Below are 18,592 nucleotides of genomic sequence, written 5' to 3'. Positions count from 1 at the left end.
ATGATAACTCTGTGTCTGAATTATAACTCTGTCTGAATGATAACTGTGTCTGAATGATAACTCTGTGTCTGAATTATAACTGTGTCTGAATTATAACTGTCTGAATGATAACTCTGTGTCTGAATTATAACTCTGTGTCTGAATTATAACTCTGTCTGAATGATAACTGTGTCTGAATTATAACTCTGTGTCTGAATGATAACTCTGTCTGAATGATAACTCTGTCTGAATTATAACTGTGTCTGAATTATAACTCTGTGTCTGAATGATAAATGTCTGAATTATAACTGTGTCTGAATTATAACTCTGTGTCTGAATGATAACTCTGTGTCTGAATGATAACTGTGTCTGAATGATAAATGTCTGAATAATAAATGTCTGAATTATAACTGTGTCTGAATTATAACTCTGTGTCTGAATGATAACTGTGTCTGAATTATAACTCTGTGTCTGAATGATAACTCTGTGTCTGAATGATAACTGTGTCTGAATGATAACTCTGTGTCTGAATGATAACTCTGTCTGAATTATAACTGTCTGAATTATAACTGTGTCTGAATTATAACTCTGTGTCTGAATTATAACTGTGTCTGAATTATAACTGTGTCTGAATGATAACTCTGTGTCTGAATTATAACTCTGTGTCTGAATTATAACTGTGTCTGAATTATAACTCTGTCTGAATGATAACTGTGTCTGAATTATAACTCTGTGTCTGAATTATAACTGTGTCTGAATTATAACTCTGTCTGAATGATAACTGTGTCTGAATGATAACTCTGTGTCTGAATTATAACTGTGTCTGAATTATAACTCTGTCTGAATGATAACTGTGTCTGAATTATAACTCTGTCTGAATGATAACTGTGTCTGAATGATAACTGTGTCTGAATTATAACTCTGTCTGAATGATAACTGTGTCTGAATTATAACTCTGTCTGAATGATAACCGTGTCTGAATTATAACTGTGTCTGAATTATAACTCTGTGTCTGAATTATAACTGTCTGAATTATAACTGTCTGAATTATAACTCTGTCTGAATGATAACTGTGTCTGAATTATAACTCTGTCTGAATGATAACCGTGTCTGAATTATAACTGTGTCTGAATTATAACTCTGTGTCTGAATTATAACTGTGTCTGAATTATAACTGTCTGAATTATAACTCTTCATAACTGTGTCTGAATTATAACTCTTCATAACTGTGTCTGAATTATAACTCTGTGTCTGAATTATAACTGTGTCTGAATTATAACTCTGTCTGAATGATAACCGTGTCTGAATTATAACTCTGTGTCTGAATGATAACTCTGTCTGAATTATAACTGTGTCTGAATGATAACTCTGTGTCTGAATTATAACTGTGTCTGAATGATAACTCTGTGTCTGAATTATAACTGTGTCTGAATTATAACTCTGTCTGAATTATAACTGTGTCTGAATGATAACTCTGTGTCTGAATGATAACTCTGTCTGAATTATAACTGTCTGAATTATAACTGTGTCTGAATTATAACTCTGTGTCTGAATTATAACTGTGTCTGAATGATAACTCTGTGTCTGAATTATAACTCTGTCTGAATGATAACTGTGTCTGAATTATAACTCTGTCTGAATGATAACTGTGTCTGAATTATAACTGTGTCTGAATTATAACTCTGTGTCTGAATTATAACTGTCTGAATTATAACTGTCTGAATTATAACTCTGTCTGAATGATAACTCTGTCTGAATGATAACTGTGTCTGAATTATAACTCTGTCTGAATGATAACCGTGTCTGAATTATAACTGTGTCTGAATTATAACTCTGTCTGAATGATAACCGTGTCTGAATTATAACTGTGTCTGAATTATAACTCTGTGTCTGAATTATAACTGTCTGAATTATAACTCTGTCTGAATGATAACTGTCTGAATTATAACTCTGTCTGAATGATAACCGTGTCTGAATTATAACTGTGTCTGAATTATAACTCTGTGTCTGAATTATAACTGTGTCTGAATTATAACTGTCTGAATTATAACTCTTCATAACTGTGTCTGAATTATAACTCTTCATAACTGTGTCTGAATTATAACTCTGTGTCTGAATTATAACTGTGTCTGAATTATAACTCTGTCTGAATGATAACCGTGTCTGAATTATAACTCTGTGTCTGAATGATAACTCTGTCTGAATTATAACTGTGTCTGAATGATAACTCTGTGTCTGAATGATAACTCTGTCTGAATTATAACTGTCTGAATTATAACTGTGTCTGAATTATAACTCTGTGTCTGAATTATAACTGTGTCTGAATGATAACTCTGTGTCTGAATTATAACTCTGTCTGAATGATAACTGTGTCTGAATTATAACTGTGTCTGAATGATAACTGTGTCTGAATTATAACTGTGTCTGAATTATAACTCTGTGTCTGAATTATAACTGTCTGAATTATAACTGTCTGAATTATAACTCTGTCTGAATGATAACTCTGTCTGAATGATAACTGTGTCTGAATTATAACTCTGTCTGAATGATAACTGTGTCTGAATTATAACTCTGTCTGAATGATAACCGTGTCTGAATTATAACTGTGTCTGAATTATAACTCTGTGTCTGAATTATAACTGTCTGAATTATAACTCTGTCTGAATGATAACTGTGTCTGAATTATAACTCTGTCTGAATGATAACCGTGTCTGAATTATAACTGTGTCTGAATTATAACTCTGTGTCTGAATTATAACTGTGTCTGAATTATAACTGTCTGAATTATAACTCTTCATAACTGTGTCTGAATTATAACTCTTCATAATTGTGTCTGAATTATAACTCTGTGTCTGAATTATAACTGTGTCTGAATTATAACTCTGTCTGAATTATAACTGTGTCTGAATTATAACTCTGTGTCTGAATTATAACTCTGTGTCTGAATTATAACTCTGTCTGAATGATAACTCTGTGTCTGTATTATAACTGTGTCTGAATGATAACTGTGTCTGAATGATAACTCTGTGTCTGAATTATAACTGTGTCTGAATTATAACTCTGTCTGAATTATAACTGTGTCTGAATTATAACTCTGTCTGAATTATAACTCTGTCTGAATGATAACTGTGTTTGAATGATAACTGTGTCTGAATTATAACTGTGTCTGAATGATAACTCTGTGTCTGAATGATAACTGTGTCTGAATTATAACTCTGTGTCTTAACCCTGTCTGAATAATAACTCTGTGTCTGAATGACAACTGTGTCTGAATTATAACTGTGTTTGAATAATAACTCTGTGTCTGAATGATAACTCTGTGTCTGAATTATAACTGTCTAAATGATAACTCTGTCTGAATGATAACTGTGTCTAAATGATAACTCTGTCTAAATGATAACTCTGTGTCTGAATAATAACTCTGTGTCTGAATGATAACTGAATAAAAACTCTGTGTCTGAATGATAACTTTGTGTCTGAATAATAACTCTGAGTCTGAATGATAACTGAATAAAAACTCTGTCTGAATGATAACTGTCTGAATGATAACTCTGTGTCTGAATGATAGCTCAAAGAGTGCAATATTCACAGACTGAATAATTCACAGTGCTTATTGAGTAGTTCATAGTGGATACTGAATAATTCAGAGTGAATAATTCATAGTAAGTACTATGTAATTCATAGTGAGTACTGAGTAATTCATAGTGAGTACTGCGTAATTCATAGTGGAAATTGAATAATTCACGATGGTTAATGAATAAAGTATAAAGTATACAATATAAAAAATACTGAATAATTTAAATAGGTTGAGTAATTCATAATAGTTATTGTTGCTAAAGATTTACTGAGTAATTTATAGTAGTTACTGTAAAAATGGCATGCCAGGTCATGGATACTGAATAATTCAAAGTAGTCAATGAGTACTGATGATAATTCCTGGATTACAAGTCGTATGATAAATGTTGAATAACAGGTCTGGAGTTTAAAGCGTTGAAATCTCCAAATCCAGCCAAACATACAGGCACTTCAGAGCATTTCTCAGAAGTGTGAAGTGTCTTCTCTAATTGCATCTTTGTGTTCCACAACTATATTTTGACAGCTTTAAACAGCTGTAAACAGCATATTTACATTTTAGAGACATTTTCCTGGACAGAGAAAAAGGGCTGCCTCAAATACAAGTCAAGGAAATTCTGGAGGAAGCCAATTTAATGGTGATGGATCTTCTTCAACTTCCTCTGCCCAAACTCCACTAATTGAACTGGGAGAAACACTTGACAGCCTGCCATGAAGCTCCCAATTATGAGCAGCCAGGAGCTACTAACACACTTCCCATACAGATGTTAGGGGCTGTCTATAAAGGAGAAAGCCTGGTCAAGACCACTCTTCGCCATTCAACAGTACTTCAGACAATTCCTTAAAAAGTAGGTCCAGAAGAAGCGCTGTGCATGTGCAGAAATGTGTTTGTGTAGATTTATATGGAGAATAGAATACTGCACTGGGGTAAACAGCAGCTGCTCCGGGTTGGGACAGCAGCCCTTTGGGTATCCGCCATGCTTTCTGCTTAGAGTGGCGCCTGTCGTGGCGCCGTGGCGCGCACTGCGCGTGCACTGAGAGGAGTTAATGAGCGCGCGAGCCACATCTGGTTCTGTGCCCTTTGAAGTGTGTCGAGCAGAGTGCAGGTCTGAAACCCAAATCCCAACCAAACACACACCATTCAAATACATCCATACCGTACACTCAAATACAGCCATCCATACATACAGTACACTGTACAGTACAACCACTACCAAACATTAACATCAAAGTGTGACTTCACAACAGTGTGAAGAAGCATTCACTGCATCAGGTCATTCAGCATTAGGTTGGTTGGATCTGGATCTGTTTGGGGCAGTTATATCTACAGATCTGGAAAAAAATTGAGACCACTTAAGTGATTTTATTCAGACATTTCATCAAACAAAGCTGAGTTTCCTGAATTTACAGACTATGAATGGCATAAAGTCCCAACAGCAATGTGAAAGACTAGAGGAGAGCCTGGCAAGACATGAAAGCTGGGATTGGCAGGCTAGGTTATTTCAGCATATTATTTCAGATTTCTGAATGCTCTAAAAGTTCAAATATTAGTACTGTGTTTTAATTAGAATAATAACTTCTTTGCATTTCAAGAAATATAATTTTTTTTTATTTGTTTTTTATTGATTTGCATTATTTAAGCAGTTGTTTTGAGCTGTTGTCATTTCTGCAAATAAACGCTCTAAATAGTAATATTCTTATTTAGAATTTAGGGGAAATGTTGTTTATGATTTCCCTAAACACACTGCCTAGAAATAGTAAACCAGAGAAACTGATCATGTAGGGTGGTCTCTTAATTTTTCCCAAACCAGAGATGGTCAAAGTATTGTAAAATGTGTGTGTTTATATATATATATATATATATATATATATATATATATATATATATATATATATATATATGTATATATGTGTGTGTGTGTGTGTTATAATCATATATATATATATATATATATATATATATATATATATATATATATATATATATATACACATTTTACAATACTTTGACCATCTCTGGTTTGGGAAAATGGGAAAAACTATAGTCCTTCAGTTCCTACATACTCTATTAGCCTCCTTTCACCCTGTTTTCTAGCTCTACAACTGGTAGCCCTTTACACTAAGGAACGATGGGGTGTGGTAAGGGTGTACACATGTATACACATATGTGACATATTAAGCTGTGGTTTGTGTGTCATACACAAGGTGCTTCTGCTGCAGGTGTGGTGTGCTGACGCTGCCTAGTGGCTTCAGGGAAAAGTGCAGCCCGTTCAGAAACCCTGCATGTGAACTCAACACTGACATACGAGTGTAGACTAAAAAAAAACCACAATATTCCATTACAATTAATTCTGTGAGTCAATATTAGCCATGAATATTAATGTACATTATCTCTTTAGATTAACAGCAGTACAGACTCACAGTTCATACAGTGATCTGTACAAACACGTTTGTAATACATCAGCAGGTACATAAAAGTGGGCTACTGCAATGAACTGATGAGATGTCTGAGTGAAAAGAAGCTTTTAATTTCTTAAAGAAGCTTCAGTTGAGGGAAAGGTTCTTTACCATGCTCTTCACACTCTTTAACAAACACAGATCTTTAAGAAACCAACATTGCTGATCACCTGCTGAAACATCCAGCTAAAGACCAGCTTTTCCTGGCGGCTGGTTTCAGATGGTCTAATCCGGTCTTTGATGGTGAAGATGATGGTTCAGCTGGTCTACCAGTATGACCACAGTCTAGTTTGTTTAAACTGGTCATACTTGTGGATCAGTGTGGTCATGCTGGTAGACCAGTTTGTTCGAACTGGTTATGGTGGTCACACTGTTTGTCTTTGTCAACCAGTTTGCACAAGCTAGTTGACCAGCCTGGTGAGGTTGGTCATGCTGGTAGAGCAGCTAAACCCTCAAACTCAAATAGAGACATACCCTATGCTGGTCAAGAGCTAGCATAGTAACTAGCCTGACCATTTTTGTTTCAGCAGTGTTCTACAGGGAATCCTTCAAAGACTCTTCTCTTAAAAAGTGGAGTACTAGACATGTACTGCAGACTGAAAGGCTACCTGAGATGTTCTGAAAGAGTGCTAGATCACAAATGTCACTTCAATGCATCACAAAGGTACTAGATGGAGCTTGGGCACTACCCATTAGCCATTGCTTGGCATTGGACATGGTGACCTTAGTGTGTTGTGCCTCAGAGAGTCCTATTCTATTGACAATACTTTTCTATAGCGATTGTACAAAGCTGTGTGAGCAATGGGGGCTGTGGATGTTTTTTGGTATACAGTGTAGCTCTAATGTGCCCTACACAGTCCTCCTGTATAAACTGCTTGGTGAGTGTAGATGTCAGGTAGAATTATGAACTATGCCCTCGTTTTCTTAGTGTACATTCCTGACGTTGTCATCAAAAACGTTTTACTATTTCTAAACTACAATCTGTCTCAGACGGCTAAATCCAGGTCTCCAGCACAGGACGACACGATTTCATCAGTAGTTCAATTGAGAGGGAGCCCCCTGGTTCTGTATGTAATTCCATAAGCGACAGATGGGCTCCTGATTAGATGTCGCCATCTACTGCTCGTCTCAATGCCCATGCTGCATGGAGGTCTTAATGAGGGAGCATATCTGATTAGTCACGACTGAGGCTACAGGTCAGCCCCCCACAGCAGCTGTTCTGGGAACAGTGTGGAGAGCCCCACGGGGCCTGTTTTATCTCTCTCATTGATTGTGCCACCCCCGACCCAGGCCAAATACATCTCATGTGCGGCTGATTTAAATTCAGTACCGCAGAGGAGAACCTTTCATACTGCTGCGCTTTATAAGGACCCATGAAAGTAACCATCACATTAAAGACTTTACACTTGACAATGACTGACTTATATTATACACAGGCCTTTTCACTAATTATACTTGTTTTGGATGTAGATAGTTTTCTGTATGTATAGAGATTAAAAGCTGACAACCTTTGGTTAGAAACAAATATTCCAATTATACTTGTGATATTTAATAAACTTCATTTTTGTGATGGTATTTATGTATTTAACTTGGAACACAGCAACCATAAACAATGACAAGAGTTTGGACTCCCAATAAGCCCAAACATAAACAAAACCCAGGAATTGTGTGCCCAAGTCAAATTACTGACACACTGACACGTATATTTGCTTCTTTTTAGGAATCATTTCTTTAATGTGGAAACAGATATTTGTTGTATTTATGGAGATGATTATTTGAATATGGACTTCATATATTGGAATGATTAACTATTTACTTTAAATATGAAACCATTTTGTGTGTTTTTTGTGATGCTAAGCAAACAAAATCAATGACGAAGTGCAAAGTCCAAGTGCTTGGACCCCCCCAGTTCACCCAAACAAAAACCTAAATTCCAGGAATTTTGTGTAAGTCACAAAATTCACACTTAAATTATTGAAATTGATTTATTTCCACTAATCAATTTTATTTGAATGCAGATACATCATTCAATTACTGTCACAGTGACATTCCTTATTCAAAATTAAGCTCCATGTGTATTTAGATTACAAAACATGTCTGATTCAAATTCATTATGTTTATGAAATGTTTGTATCAACTGTTACACCCAGCCTCCAGCACAGGACGACACAATTTCATCAGTAGTTGAATTATACACATTAGTTTACTGTTATGGTTTATTTGCAGCAGTAGTCTGTTGGATGGTTGTACAAATATTAATAATTTAGCTCAAACATATCAATCGTAACATGTAATACGTGTCCTGCAATTCCCTCTATTAGTATTTAATACCCAGTGGAGACAGAACAAAAGACTCATGTAGACGTCAAGCTCAGCAATAATCTATGCTATAGTTCTTCACTGTCTGGGTACTAATTCCTTTGCACTGGTGGATTGTAGGTGGTTCTGTATAAGACCTTTTAAATATAGAAACAACAAAAAAAGCATTTAACCTTTTTTGTAAATGAGATGTGTGAGTGTGAAGAACCTCCAGATAAATTTATGAAACTCCAGATAAACCTCCAGATAACTGGAGGTAACTAACAACCTTTAGGTCTAGAATATCCTGAAACTACACACGACAATTAGAGAATAAGGCAAATAATAGTCAACAAGCAAAGCAACGTTTCATAGAGACAAATTCTTTTTACTGGTGAAATTTTTACTCTTTTAAACATCCTAGTACAAGAGAGTTGAGATACAAACCGAATTGAAAGCTTTACATTCTTAAGCGTAAAAGACAAATTACAGCAGAGTCTAAAACAAGAAAAGAATGATCGCCTGAGCATATCGTCACAACACAAAAAACTGTATCTCAAAGGTGGCAACTTCACAGGAGAGGGGAAAAAAACTTCTTAACTTGGAAGTCAATGTTAAAAGATTTAAGTCGGAGTCATTTTTGGAGCATTTCTACTGGTCCATTCAACATGTAATTTTGACAAAACTGCCAGATTCAGATTAGGTCAAAAAGTGAAAAACTGCAAAAATAGAGATCTAAGCTGGTGTGCGACAGCAACATTGTGTTTTGGTAATAATGCAGCAGATAAATAATAAAAAAATAGGAATATAAAGTAAATATATAATGTCAAATTGTCCATGTGTGCAGAGGCATACTTACAGGACCAACATACCTTGATAACAAGATGCATGGCAAAAAAATGCCACCTAAAACATACCTAAACTGAGCACAAAGAAAGTCGACCAACTGGAGGGTATTTCACTAAGCAGAGTAAAGGCAACCTAAAAGGAATGTCCAAAGCCTTTTTAATATCTCTGCAGAATGAAACATGCAAACCAAGTCATTCAGAATGGCCAGAGGTGAAATGCTTCATTTTAGAAAAAACTTGCCCAGTCAGAACTATAGTAATTAGTAGGGCCCCCTAGTGGCATAACAGCAAATCTGACCATTCGAGGCATGGACCTCACAAGACCTCTGAAGGTGTCCTGTGGTATCTGGCACAAAGACGTGAGCAGCAGATGCTTTAAGTCCTGTAAGTTGTGAGGTGGGGCCTGAATGGATCAAATCAATAGGCCTTAGGTGCCCATGACCCTGTCGCTGATTTACTGGTTGTCATTTCTTGGACCAATGCACACCGGCATCGACACCCACAAGACCTGCCAGATGCTTTGGAGATGTTCTGACCAAGTTATCTAGCCAACACAGTTTGGTTCTTGTCAAAGTGGTTAATTAACATTAAATATAAATGTCAGAAGATTTAGGTTCACCAGTTACTGTGATCTAAATAGTATGTGTGTTGTAAAAACGCTGTGACCTATCCCCACCACTGTATAGAAATCTGACTTAGTAATGCAGCATTTCACATTAAACCACTCTGAAAGACCTTGTTTCCCTTTCAGCCATTGAATTATGCATATGTTTTTAAAGAGCTAAAAGATGCAAAGCATCTGACCTGGACCTGAATTTCCCATCACTAACCCCTATTAGCAGAAGTGAAAACCAACAGTGAGAATAAAGGGAGAGGTTTCTCGCAATAGACACCTCAGCCAACATGCTTATGTGGGGCTCACTTGGGTGGAATATGGGTGAATTTTCCAGGTGGAATGGGTTCTGGGTGGGTTTGTACCTATGTTTTTACTGGGACCCAGTTGGCCTTCTCAAACTGGCCCATCTTAATTCTCACGCGTCCCATCTAGGCCCCTAATGCAATGTACAACACAACGGGATCCATGTTTAACCCCTCCTGGTTCCATCACTCATCCCGGTGGGCATTCATATGTGTGGCCAACGTGGAACCCGAGGACAAACGTTCTGGTTCCCAGTTGGGCTACCCATACAGGCCCCACACAGACATGTTCACTGGGACACTACTCACCAACAGAAACCACTGCTGAATTAAACCTGGAAAGTTAGCCAGTTAACATATTTCCAGCCTTGTCTGATAGAAGAAGAGGCTTATGTTTTGGCTAAAAGGAATTAGGTTCACATAACTCTGCCCTTACCTGGCATTTAGTGACCAACACAGACTGATTTGGTGTGTGAAGTCGGCTGTCTTTGCACTGGAGGCTAAAAACACAACACCATGTTGACAACAGCTGAGGTGAAAGGAAGACTGAGAATGTAATGTTTGGTCTTAAGTTGTATGGCTAATTGTAAAATCCTGCCTTGTGAAGCATGAAGAAACACTCGACTGCTTTGGGCAGTCGAGTCAATTATAAAATAAATGTCTCCTCTTTAGCAGAGGTATAAAGTGTTTGTAGTTTCATTACTTTTAGCTCTGCTTCCATGAGCACATACTGTAGAACCTAACTGCCTGCCTACTGTAGACAACTGAACTAAGCATGGGAGTAAAATAAGCAGTGCCACAGAATCAAAGCGAAACAGCATCTCACACTACCAGACTCTGAGCTTCCAAGTGTGGGTCACCACAGATGGCCCATCATGCCTACGAGTTGAAGGTCAGGCTTGATTTGACGTCTGTGGGAGGCGTTGTTGCTATTGCGTGAGCGAGATGTGGCTTTGTATTTTATGACGGTTTCACGTTCTCATCGTTCTGATCTGATCTGTTGGGGAATAAAAGAGGAAGACACTCTCACATACAACTCACTCACATACACATGACAACTGACACTGGTGCAGGAGAATCACTGAGGGCACACTGACCAACACTAGACAATTTAGGGCTAAAGTAGGGCACTGTATTACTGGTCAGGGCACAGGTAGAAACACAGGGTTGGAGAACACAATAATCACTTGTGCTGGACTCAAACACATTTCAAAACCATGGTAGATAATAGAAAGAAACATTCAACCACTTGGTGCCACATTCTGAGTGTGGTGTGTGTACACTGATTAGCCATAACATTAGTACCAAAAGTGAAAAACATTCAGTTCAGTCAGTCAGTTCTTGAAGGTAGTAAAGGTGTTAAAAGCTGGACAGATAGGCAATCTTAAGAGTCAGAGACACTTTGACAAGGGTCAAATTGTGATGGTTAGAGGTTAGCAGCAGGTCCTCTAAGTCTTTCAAGCTTGGACGTGGGTCCTCCATGGATTGCCCAATTAGCCTTGGACTTTCTTAGACCACTTTTGGTAGGTGACTACCACTGGTGCCAGATACCACATGACACCTTTAGAAGTCTTGTGGAGTCCATGCTTCGAATGGTCAGGTGTGTTGTGGCGGCACAAGAGGGACCTACTCAATATTAATCAGGTGGTGTTAATGTTATGGCTGATCAGTGTATGTGGACACAGCCGTAAGTGACTAAAGATTCGCAATAGACACAAACTAACAGCCACCACTGGCATGTTCAACCTAATACAATACTTACAGTGCAATTTGTTCTTGGGTGAAAAAAGGGCAGGAAATAAAAACAAATGCAGCTGAATGTACATGTGGGTTGGAGGTTAGGGTTCTATACTGAAAAAAGGACCGACTTGGATTTACTGAATTCAGATTAGTTTCCACAGCTATAAAATACATTACATCAACATAATTACAATCTGCTCACTTTTACTGTATTGATGTAACATATTTCATTCACATTGAAATAAACGATGTACAAAAGCATCTTGAGAATCTAACTCAACTAAAACAGAACTGATCTGAGCCTTTATGAACAGTTAATGCAGTTAATTCTGTACCTTGCAGCCAGTCAACTCCCTCCTGCAGACCCTCGCCCTGGACGGCATTGCTGGCACTGAAAAGCACCCAAGCATATTCATACTGTGAGAGATTTGGACAGAGCAAAGAGCAAAGTGTCTATAACAATAATAAACACTTGTACCGTATTCCACTTCCCTAACTGCATCCGGACACAGAAAATGCGTACAGTTTACACTTGTGTGTAGATTGAGTGCTCTAATCGAAATCCGATCAAAAAGCATCCTGTGTTTTGGCTTCTCCAGTGATCAAGTGAAATCCATGCATGATCCGTCATTATTCAAATGCATTCATTATTCAAAAGTCGCTCTGGATGAGAAGGTCAACCAAATACCATTAATGTAAATATAATGTAAAAGTAATGGGAGTAGTAGGTGATTAATGAGCTGTTTTTACTTTATTTAAGGACAGGGTGAACTATTCATTCCAATAATTTGATATGGCTGGCAGCTGTGTTCGTACTGTAGGCAGACAAACACGTTAGGAACTCTAGATGCTAGATAGCGACAGTGTCTTCAACTCTTAAAGAACCCTTGTAAAGGAAACTCAAACAAACTACAGAACCATTAACTGCATTTTTATTCCGCTTTGCATTGTGTCCTACCAGATATGCCAGGGTTTGTCCTTGATGTTCTCCAGGCAGAGAAGCTGAGAGACCTTCACTGATGACAGTGCTTCCCTTAGGTCCATCTTATTAGCAAAAAACAGGATGGGGATCCTTCTGTGCTTGATATCTGCAGATACACAGGATAGGAGCAGCATAACTATAAGGCAAACAGTTCAGAGCGACAACAGCAAATAACCTGCTGCTTTAATGCTCAAGAGAGTCTAATGGTGGGCAACATGACAGAGGTTACTGTGATTATGGTACTTGCGATACTTCATTATATAGACAGATAATACATAAATACAGTATGCACTGTATGTCCAAAGGTTTGTGGACACCTCTTCTAATGAATGAATTCAGCTGTTGTAAGCTGCACCCATTGCTGACACAGCTTATCTAGCCCCTGTAGAAATCTAGCCTCCCTGTAAACCAGACACTTATTCAAAGCTCACCTGGATGGTTAAGGAGGGTGTCTAACTCTTCTTTGGCCACCACCATTCTTAGCTTATCACTGCTGTCAATGACAAATATGATGGCCTGACCCTCCCTGGACAAACAAGAGGCAGAAAGTAATTAAATACACTCACAATACATACAAAGGGGGACCAACTTCATATTAATGCCTATATGTTTAGAATGGGATGTCAGAAAAAGTGTCCCAATACTTTTTCCCCCACATAGTATGTGTTCAAGAATAAAAGTACAAGAATATAAAGTAATACAAGGTCTCCAAGACACAAGGCACTGGAAACAGTTTAGTGTGTAGTTTTGAACATCACTCTAAAACCCTTCTCAAACGGTAGGAAAGCTTGTTCTTACTTGTAGTAGTGCTCCCACAGGTTTCTGTACCTGCCCTGGCCTGACATGTCAAAGACTGTGAACGACAGGCTAAAAACAGAACAATATGGTCAACCTCTCGACAGATGTGTCATTTTTATTATAAAATGAATGCGATGCTGATCCTCACCTGGACGTCTTGAATTTCTCTATGCTAAAGCCAATGGTGGGTACAATGTCCTGCGCCTGAGCCTGTAAGCAGACCATTTAATGCTGACAGTTTTGACAAATAAGATAACCTGGATAACCTACAGTGTACAACCCAGAGGTATAGTATTTTTTCATCAATGTGTCATGGGCATTTTTAAATAATTAAATTGTAATGTTACCCCATTATTTACCCAATTTGGAAGGCCAATTACTCAGACTGTTCATGCTACTTCCCCTATTACCAGCAATGCCCCCAACACTAAGAGGCTGCACAGACAACATGTGAAGCATTGCCAGGCAGCCAGTGTGCTCTGAGGAACGTGTGGCTCCCCATGTCTGATATAACAGCTAACAGACACCCATGCTCACCGACATCACACTAGAATTGCCATCAACCCACCCCTGACAGAGCAAGGCCAATTGTGCTCTATCAGACTCCGGTGCTGATGGCAAGCAGCATGACCTGGGATTCAAACCAGTGATCCTAGGACCAATGGGAGCCTGAACTAAGGGCAATTTTCTTAAAAAAAAAAAAAAAATAAAAGTGTCAATCTGTGGGATTAACATGGTTTGCTGTGCTGTTTTAAACACAAAGAAATGACTGCCCGAGGTAACTGACTCTGTTATACAAATGAGGCAATTAGAGATTGTTTAAAAACGATGAGTATTTAATTTGATTCAGTGACTGACAGGAAAATATGCCCTTCATTAATACTGTAATGAACACTAATGACACAGTATAAACTAAGGCAATTCAAATAAGTACAAGCACTTACTTCCCCTAAGCCATAAATAACATTTACAGTGTAATAAAGGACGAGTGTGATCTCCCGGAGTCATTACTGGCTGAAGTGAAAGAGTGACACTCACGTTGGTGGGCTTTAGCTGGTTGATGATGGTGGTTTTCCCGCTGTTGTCCAGCCCCAGGCACAGCACATTCACTTCTTTCTTTTTCAAGCCCAGCCAACCGGCCAGTTTGTCGAAGAGCCCCATTAGCCTTTATAGACGGGGGCCGCTCTGTACAAAACAAACAGATCAAGGCGGAAAATTCAGAAGCAAGAAGCAGCTGCCACCAAGTTACAGGCTTGTGGCAGTGGCACTGACACCAGTCACAACACACTTAGCATAGGTGTAGCAAGATGGAGGTATGGACGGCGCTAATGAATGCATTCAGCTATGTTAGGTTGCACCTATTGTGGGTCAAATGCACACACCTCTTATCTAGTCCTTGTAGAGAAGTACTGTCAATAAAATAGGAACAGGACATGAACCCATTCGCACCATGCTGCCTAATGCCAGGCGTGCGCTAGAGGGTACTAAGCCCCCCAGCATTGAGCTATGGAGCAGTGGAGCTGTGTAGTCTGGAATGATGGCTGGTGGTGCTTCATCCAATTATTTTGGGATGAGCTGGCAGAAGGGCTGTTTGCTGTATGTGCTGGGCGGTGCTTCAGAGGGTCCGTAATAGCTTTCAGGTGGGCCAGTGCCAGGGCCAGGACCCCAAAGACAAGAGCATTAGTGAGTTCAGGCTGTTGGATGACCACCACCCCACCTCATCCTAAACGTATTGGCTGGACCCCCATCATCATCATCATCATTTCAGAGAACACAGTTCCACTGCTCCACAGCTCAGTGCTGGGGGGCTTCATACCCCCCTAGTCCACACCTGATATTAGGCAATGATGCCAACAGGTCCATGTTTATCTGCCCAGTCCTATTCTATTGGCAGTACTTCTCTACAGGGACTAGACGAGCTGTATGTGTGTGATTTTGCAAATCTGTATCAGCAGTGGGTGCAACTTAGGGGCTGGCCACAAATATTTGGACATGTACTGCAGGTAGTCGTCGGGGGTCTTAATGTAGAGTATTAACAGCAGCTGATCAGCAACTAGTTGGCTGATAAGGAGCGTGAAAGGCGGTTTTTCAGAGAGATAAACACAGGCAGACGCAGCTATTAGCCGGCCAGCAGTCTTAATCCGTTGAGCCACTTTAGCTAGCTGGCTGGCTAGATGCTCTCCTTGCATAACCTGCATACTATTTTACGCCCGTTTTAACCCAGCTAGCTAACTAACTACAATAGCCAGGCTGCCCCAGGACTTTCCTGCAGGTGAAGCTAGCTAGCTAAATGTGCTCCGTATCCGCACAGAGGCTTTTCAGAGTTAGGCTAGCTCCATTCCATGTAGTGGTGGTGAGTCCAGGTCCGGGAAGTGGGAATCCGCTCCGGGATTTTGTTCCAACTGCCTGGGCGGCTCTGCTGCAGCTCGGCTGCAGCAGAGCCGCCCAGGCAGTTGGAACAAAAATCCCGGAGCGGATTCCCACTTCCCGGACCTGGATTCGCCTGGATTCCCACCATTGCATTTACGTTCGCTGAAAGAAAGCTCACCTTCCGTGCCTCGGTGCTTTACAGCTGCAGTCCGCGTCCAAAGTCCAGAGTGAGAAATTTCGAGGATGGTAATTCAGGAAAAGCGCATTTTAACGAAGCCCTCCAATCCGTGCGGCTTTTAACAGGAGCTGCAGCGAGGCCAGATATTTACTAGTGTTGCTTGGAAACCAGCGCTGCTGCTGAACAGCGCCGTCCAGTGGACAGCCTCGGAACAGCACCTTGCAGTACAGGCGGAGCCGTGCAATCCTACCGAGCGTAATGATATTTAGAGACTTTTAATGATTGAATTATTGACTAAATCGGTCTTTCCTTGCCTAGTATTATAATATTTCTGCCCCTCTACCCTTTATTATAATATTTCTGCCCTTCCCCAGACTTCTACTTTCATTTGAAATGAAAAATCGTGAGGACTGCTGCTTTAAATGATTGATTATTTGATTAATTGATTATTACATTAATAGAACGGAAAGGTAAATTGAGGAAACAGATTGTTAAAAAGAGGGAATTGCTACATTAAGGAAATGCTTTATTAAATTAAAGCGACAATCTGTGAGTTCTGGGCATTTGGGGATTTAGTGACCTCTCTGGTGATAATGTGTAATTGCATCAAGCATGAGGAAGAGGACCCTTAAAATGTGCCTTGTGGTGCAACCTCCTTTTAGAGAGGCTGAATGTAAACATTGCTTGCAAGTTTACGTTTAGTCGGTTTCTATGGATGGGCGGTGAGTGAGCTCTGTTTGTATTAGCGCCATTAGCAATACTGGACCCTCTTTTAGATAGATTGATAGATAGATAGATACATATACTTTATTGATCCTGAAGGAACTTTAGCAGCCAGTAGCAATTGTACAATACTGCACAGTAATACAACAATAACAATAAATAGAATAAAATGTGAAAAAAAATATGCATTTGAAACATTTAAGGCTGTGCCTGTGACATAGGTACATAAAAGCCTGAAGTGTCCAGGAAAACGCCCACGAAAACCTACCAGACCACGCTCTCTGTTTTTAGAATGAATGTATTTGGCTTTAGCAGGAATGGTCATGCAGGACACTGACACCTTTTATCGTAATATTTTTGCCCCTCCCCACTCAGAAAGATTGTGAACAATTTTGAGGACTGCTGCTTTAAATGAAAGTATTGTTAAAATTAGGGAACGGATAGTTAAATTGATGTAACAGATTATTAAATTGACTGAACAAATAGTTCAACTGAGGGAACAGATTATTAAATTGATATAAAAAATGGTTCAGCTGAGGGAACAGATTATTAAATGAATGTAATGCATATTTAAACTGAGGGAATGGATTATTAAATTGATATAAAAAATGGTTCAGCTGAGGGAACAGATTATTAAATGAATGTAACAGATTATTAAATGGATGTAACGCATATTTAAACTGAGGGAACGGATTATTAAATGAATGTAATGCATATTTAAACTGAGGGAACGGATTATTAAATTAATGTAATGCATATTTAAACTGAGGGAACGGATTATTAAATTAATGTAATGCATATTTAAACTGAGGGAACGGATTATTAAATCAATGTAACAGATTATTAAATGAATGTAATGCATATTTAAACTGAGGGAACGGATTATTAAATGAATGTAATGCATATTTAAACTGAGGGAACGGATTATTAAATTAATGTAATGCATATTTAAACTGAGGGAACGGATTATTAAATTGGCAGATTATTAAATTGACGGATTGGATTATGTACTATATGTACTATTTTTGGCCTGAATGGTCTGTTTTGAGTGGTGTTGGTTAAGGAGAGCACTTCATTAATATAATTAGTCGATTATCAGGAGTGTCCAAAACGTCTTATGTGCTTTCCCCCCAAAACTTATATTATAACAACCTGGAATAGTCTGTTAGCATAACTCGGGGTCTGCATTGATATCACATATAATAATCAACAAAAACAACAGCTGTTCTATATATTTGGGAACAGGTTGTTCAACAGCTCTCACTGTCTGTCTAATCGATCTTTTCATGGTTCCTCTGGCTCATGGAGTCTCTGTATGTTTGGAGTCTGAGGTTTCTCCAGCAGGAGGCACTATTACCTCATAAACTTTGGAGGTGGCTACCAGCCTGGTTTACAACCCCAACTGTATCTCTTTGCTAAAGGGCTGTGTGCTATGAAGTGAATCAGGCAGATGAAATGTAATGTGCAGTGATTGTAATGTTAGATTTGATTAAAGTAATATGAGACTTCACAACACAGGTTTCACTAAATGCTGCCTTACTCTTGTTGTCCCCATCACTCAGTGTGATGCTGGTCAGTGTGTGTGTAATGAATCATTCTCCTCCAAGCGGCTTCAGCTGTCCAGTGATGTTTTAGCAGCTTTTGGAATAGCTCTGGGTTTCTGGCTTCATGTGTGGAGTAGTGAGTTCTAGAGGTAACTATAGTGGAATGCAGGTGTGGCCTTTTGAA

The 18,592-nt window shown here is 38.9% G+C and overlaps 1 protein-coding gene across 1 annotated transcript; it reads right to left on the bottom strand.

Moving 5' to 3' along the window:
- Positions 1 to 7,898: 7,898 nt before the first annotated feature.
- Positions 7,899 to 16,309, bottom strand: arl6 (ARF like GTPase 6). Its single transcript, XM_072657764.1, has 8 exons — positions 16,142 to 16,309; positions 14,632 to 14,778; positions 13,742 to 13,803; positions 13,594 to 13,662; positions 13,227 to 13,321; positions 12,772 to 12,901; positions 12,149 to 12,204; positions 7,899 to 11,070 (listed from the first exon to the last, which is right to left on the bottom strand). Exons 2-8 carry the CDS (start codon positions 14,752 to 14,754, stop codon positions 11,045 to 11,047), a joined length of 561 nt encoding a protein of 186 aa, XP_072513865.1. The 5' UTR covers positions 14,755 to 14,778; positions 16,142 to 16,309; the 3' UTR covers positions 7,899 to 11,044.
- Positions 16,310 to 18,592: the final 2,283 nt, after the last annotated feature.

This window comes from Salminus brasiliensis, chromosome 15 (genome assembly GCF_030463535.1).
Source record: "Salminus brasiliensis chromosome 15, fSalBra1.hap2, whole genome shotgun sequence".
Lineage (NCBI taxonomy): Eukaryota > Metazoa > Chordata > Actinopteri > Characiformes > Bryconidae > Salminus > Salminus brasiliensis.
This window is presented reverse-complemented; position numbering and strand designations above follow the sequence as displayed.

Excerpts from the sequence above, each read along its gene's own strand:
- arl6 (XM_072657764.1), bottom strand. The coding sequence starts at position 14,754 with ATGGGGCTCTTCGACAAACTGGCCGGTTGGCTGGGCTTGAAAAAGAAA. Across the intron at positions 13,804-14,631 it reads ACCAGCTAAAGCCCACCAAC|GCTCAGGCGCAGGACATTGT; the intron begins GTGAGTGTCACT and ends GTCTGCTTACAG. Across the intron at positions 12,902-13,226 it reads CACCCTCCTTAACCATCCAG|ATATCAAGCACAGAAGGATC; the intron begins GTGAGCTTTGAA and ends GTGTATCTGCAG.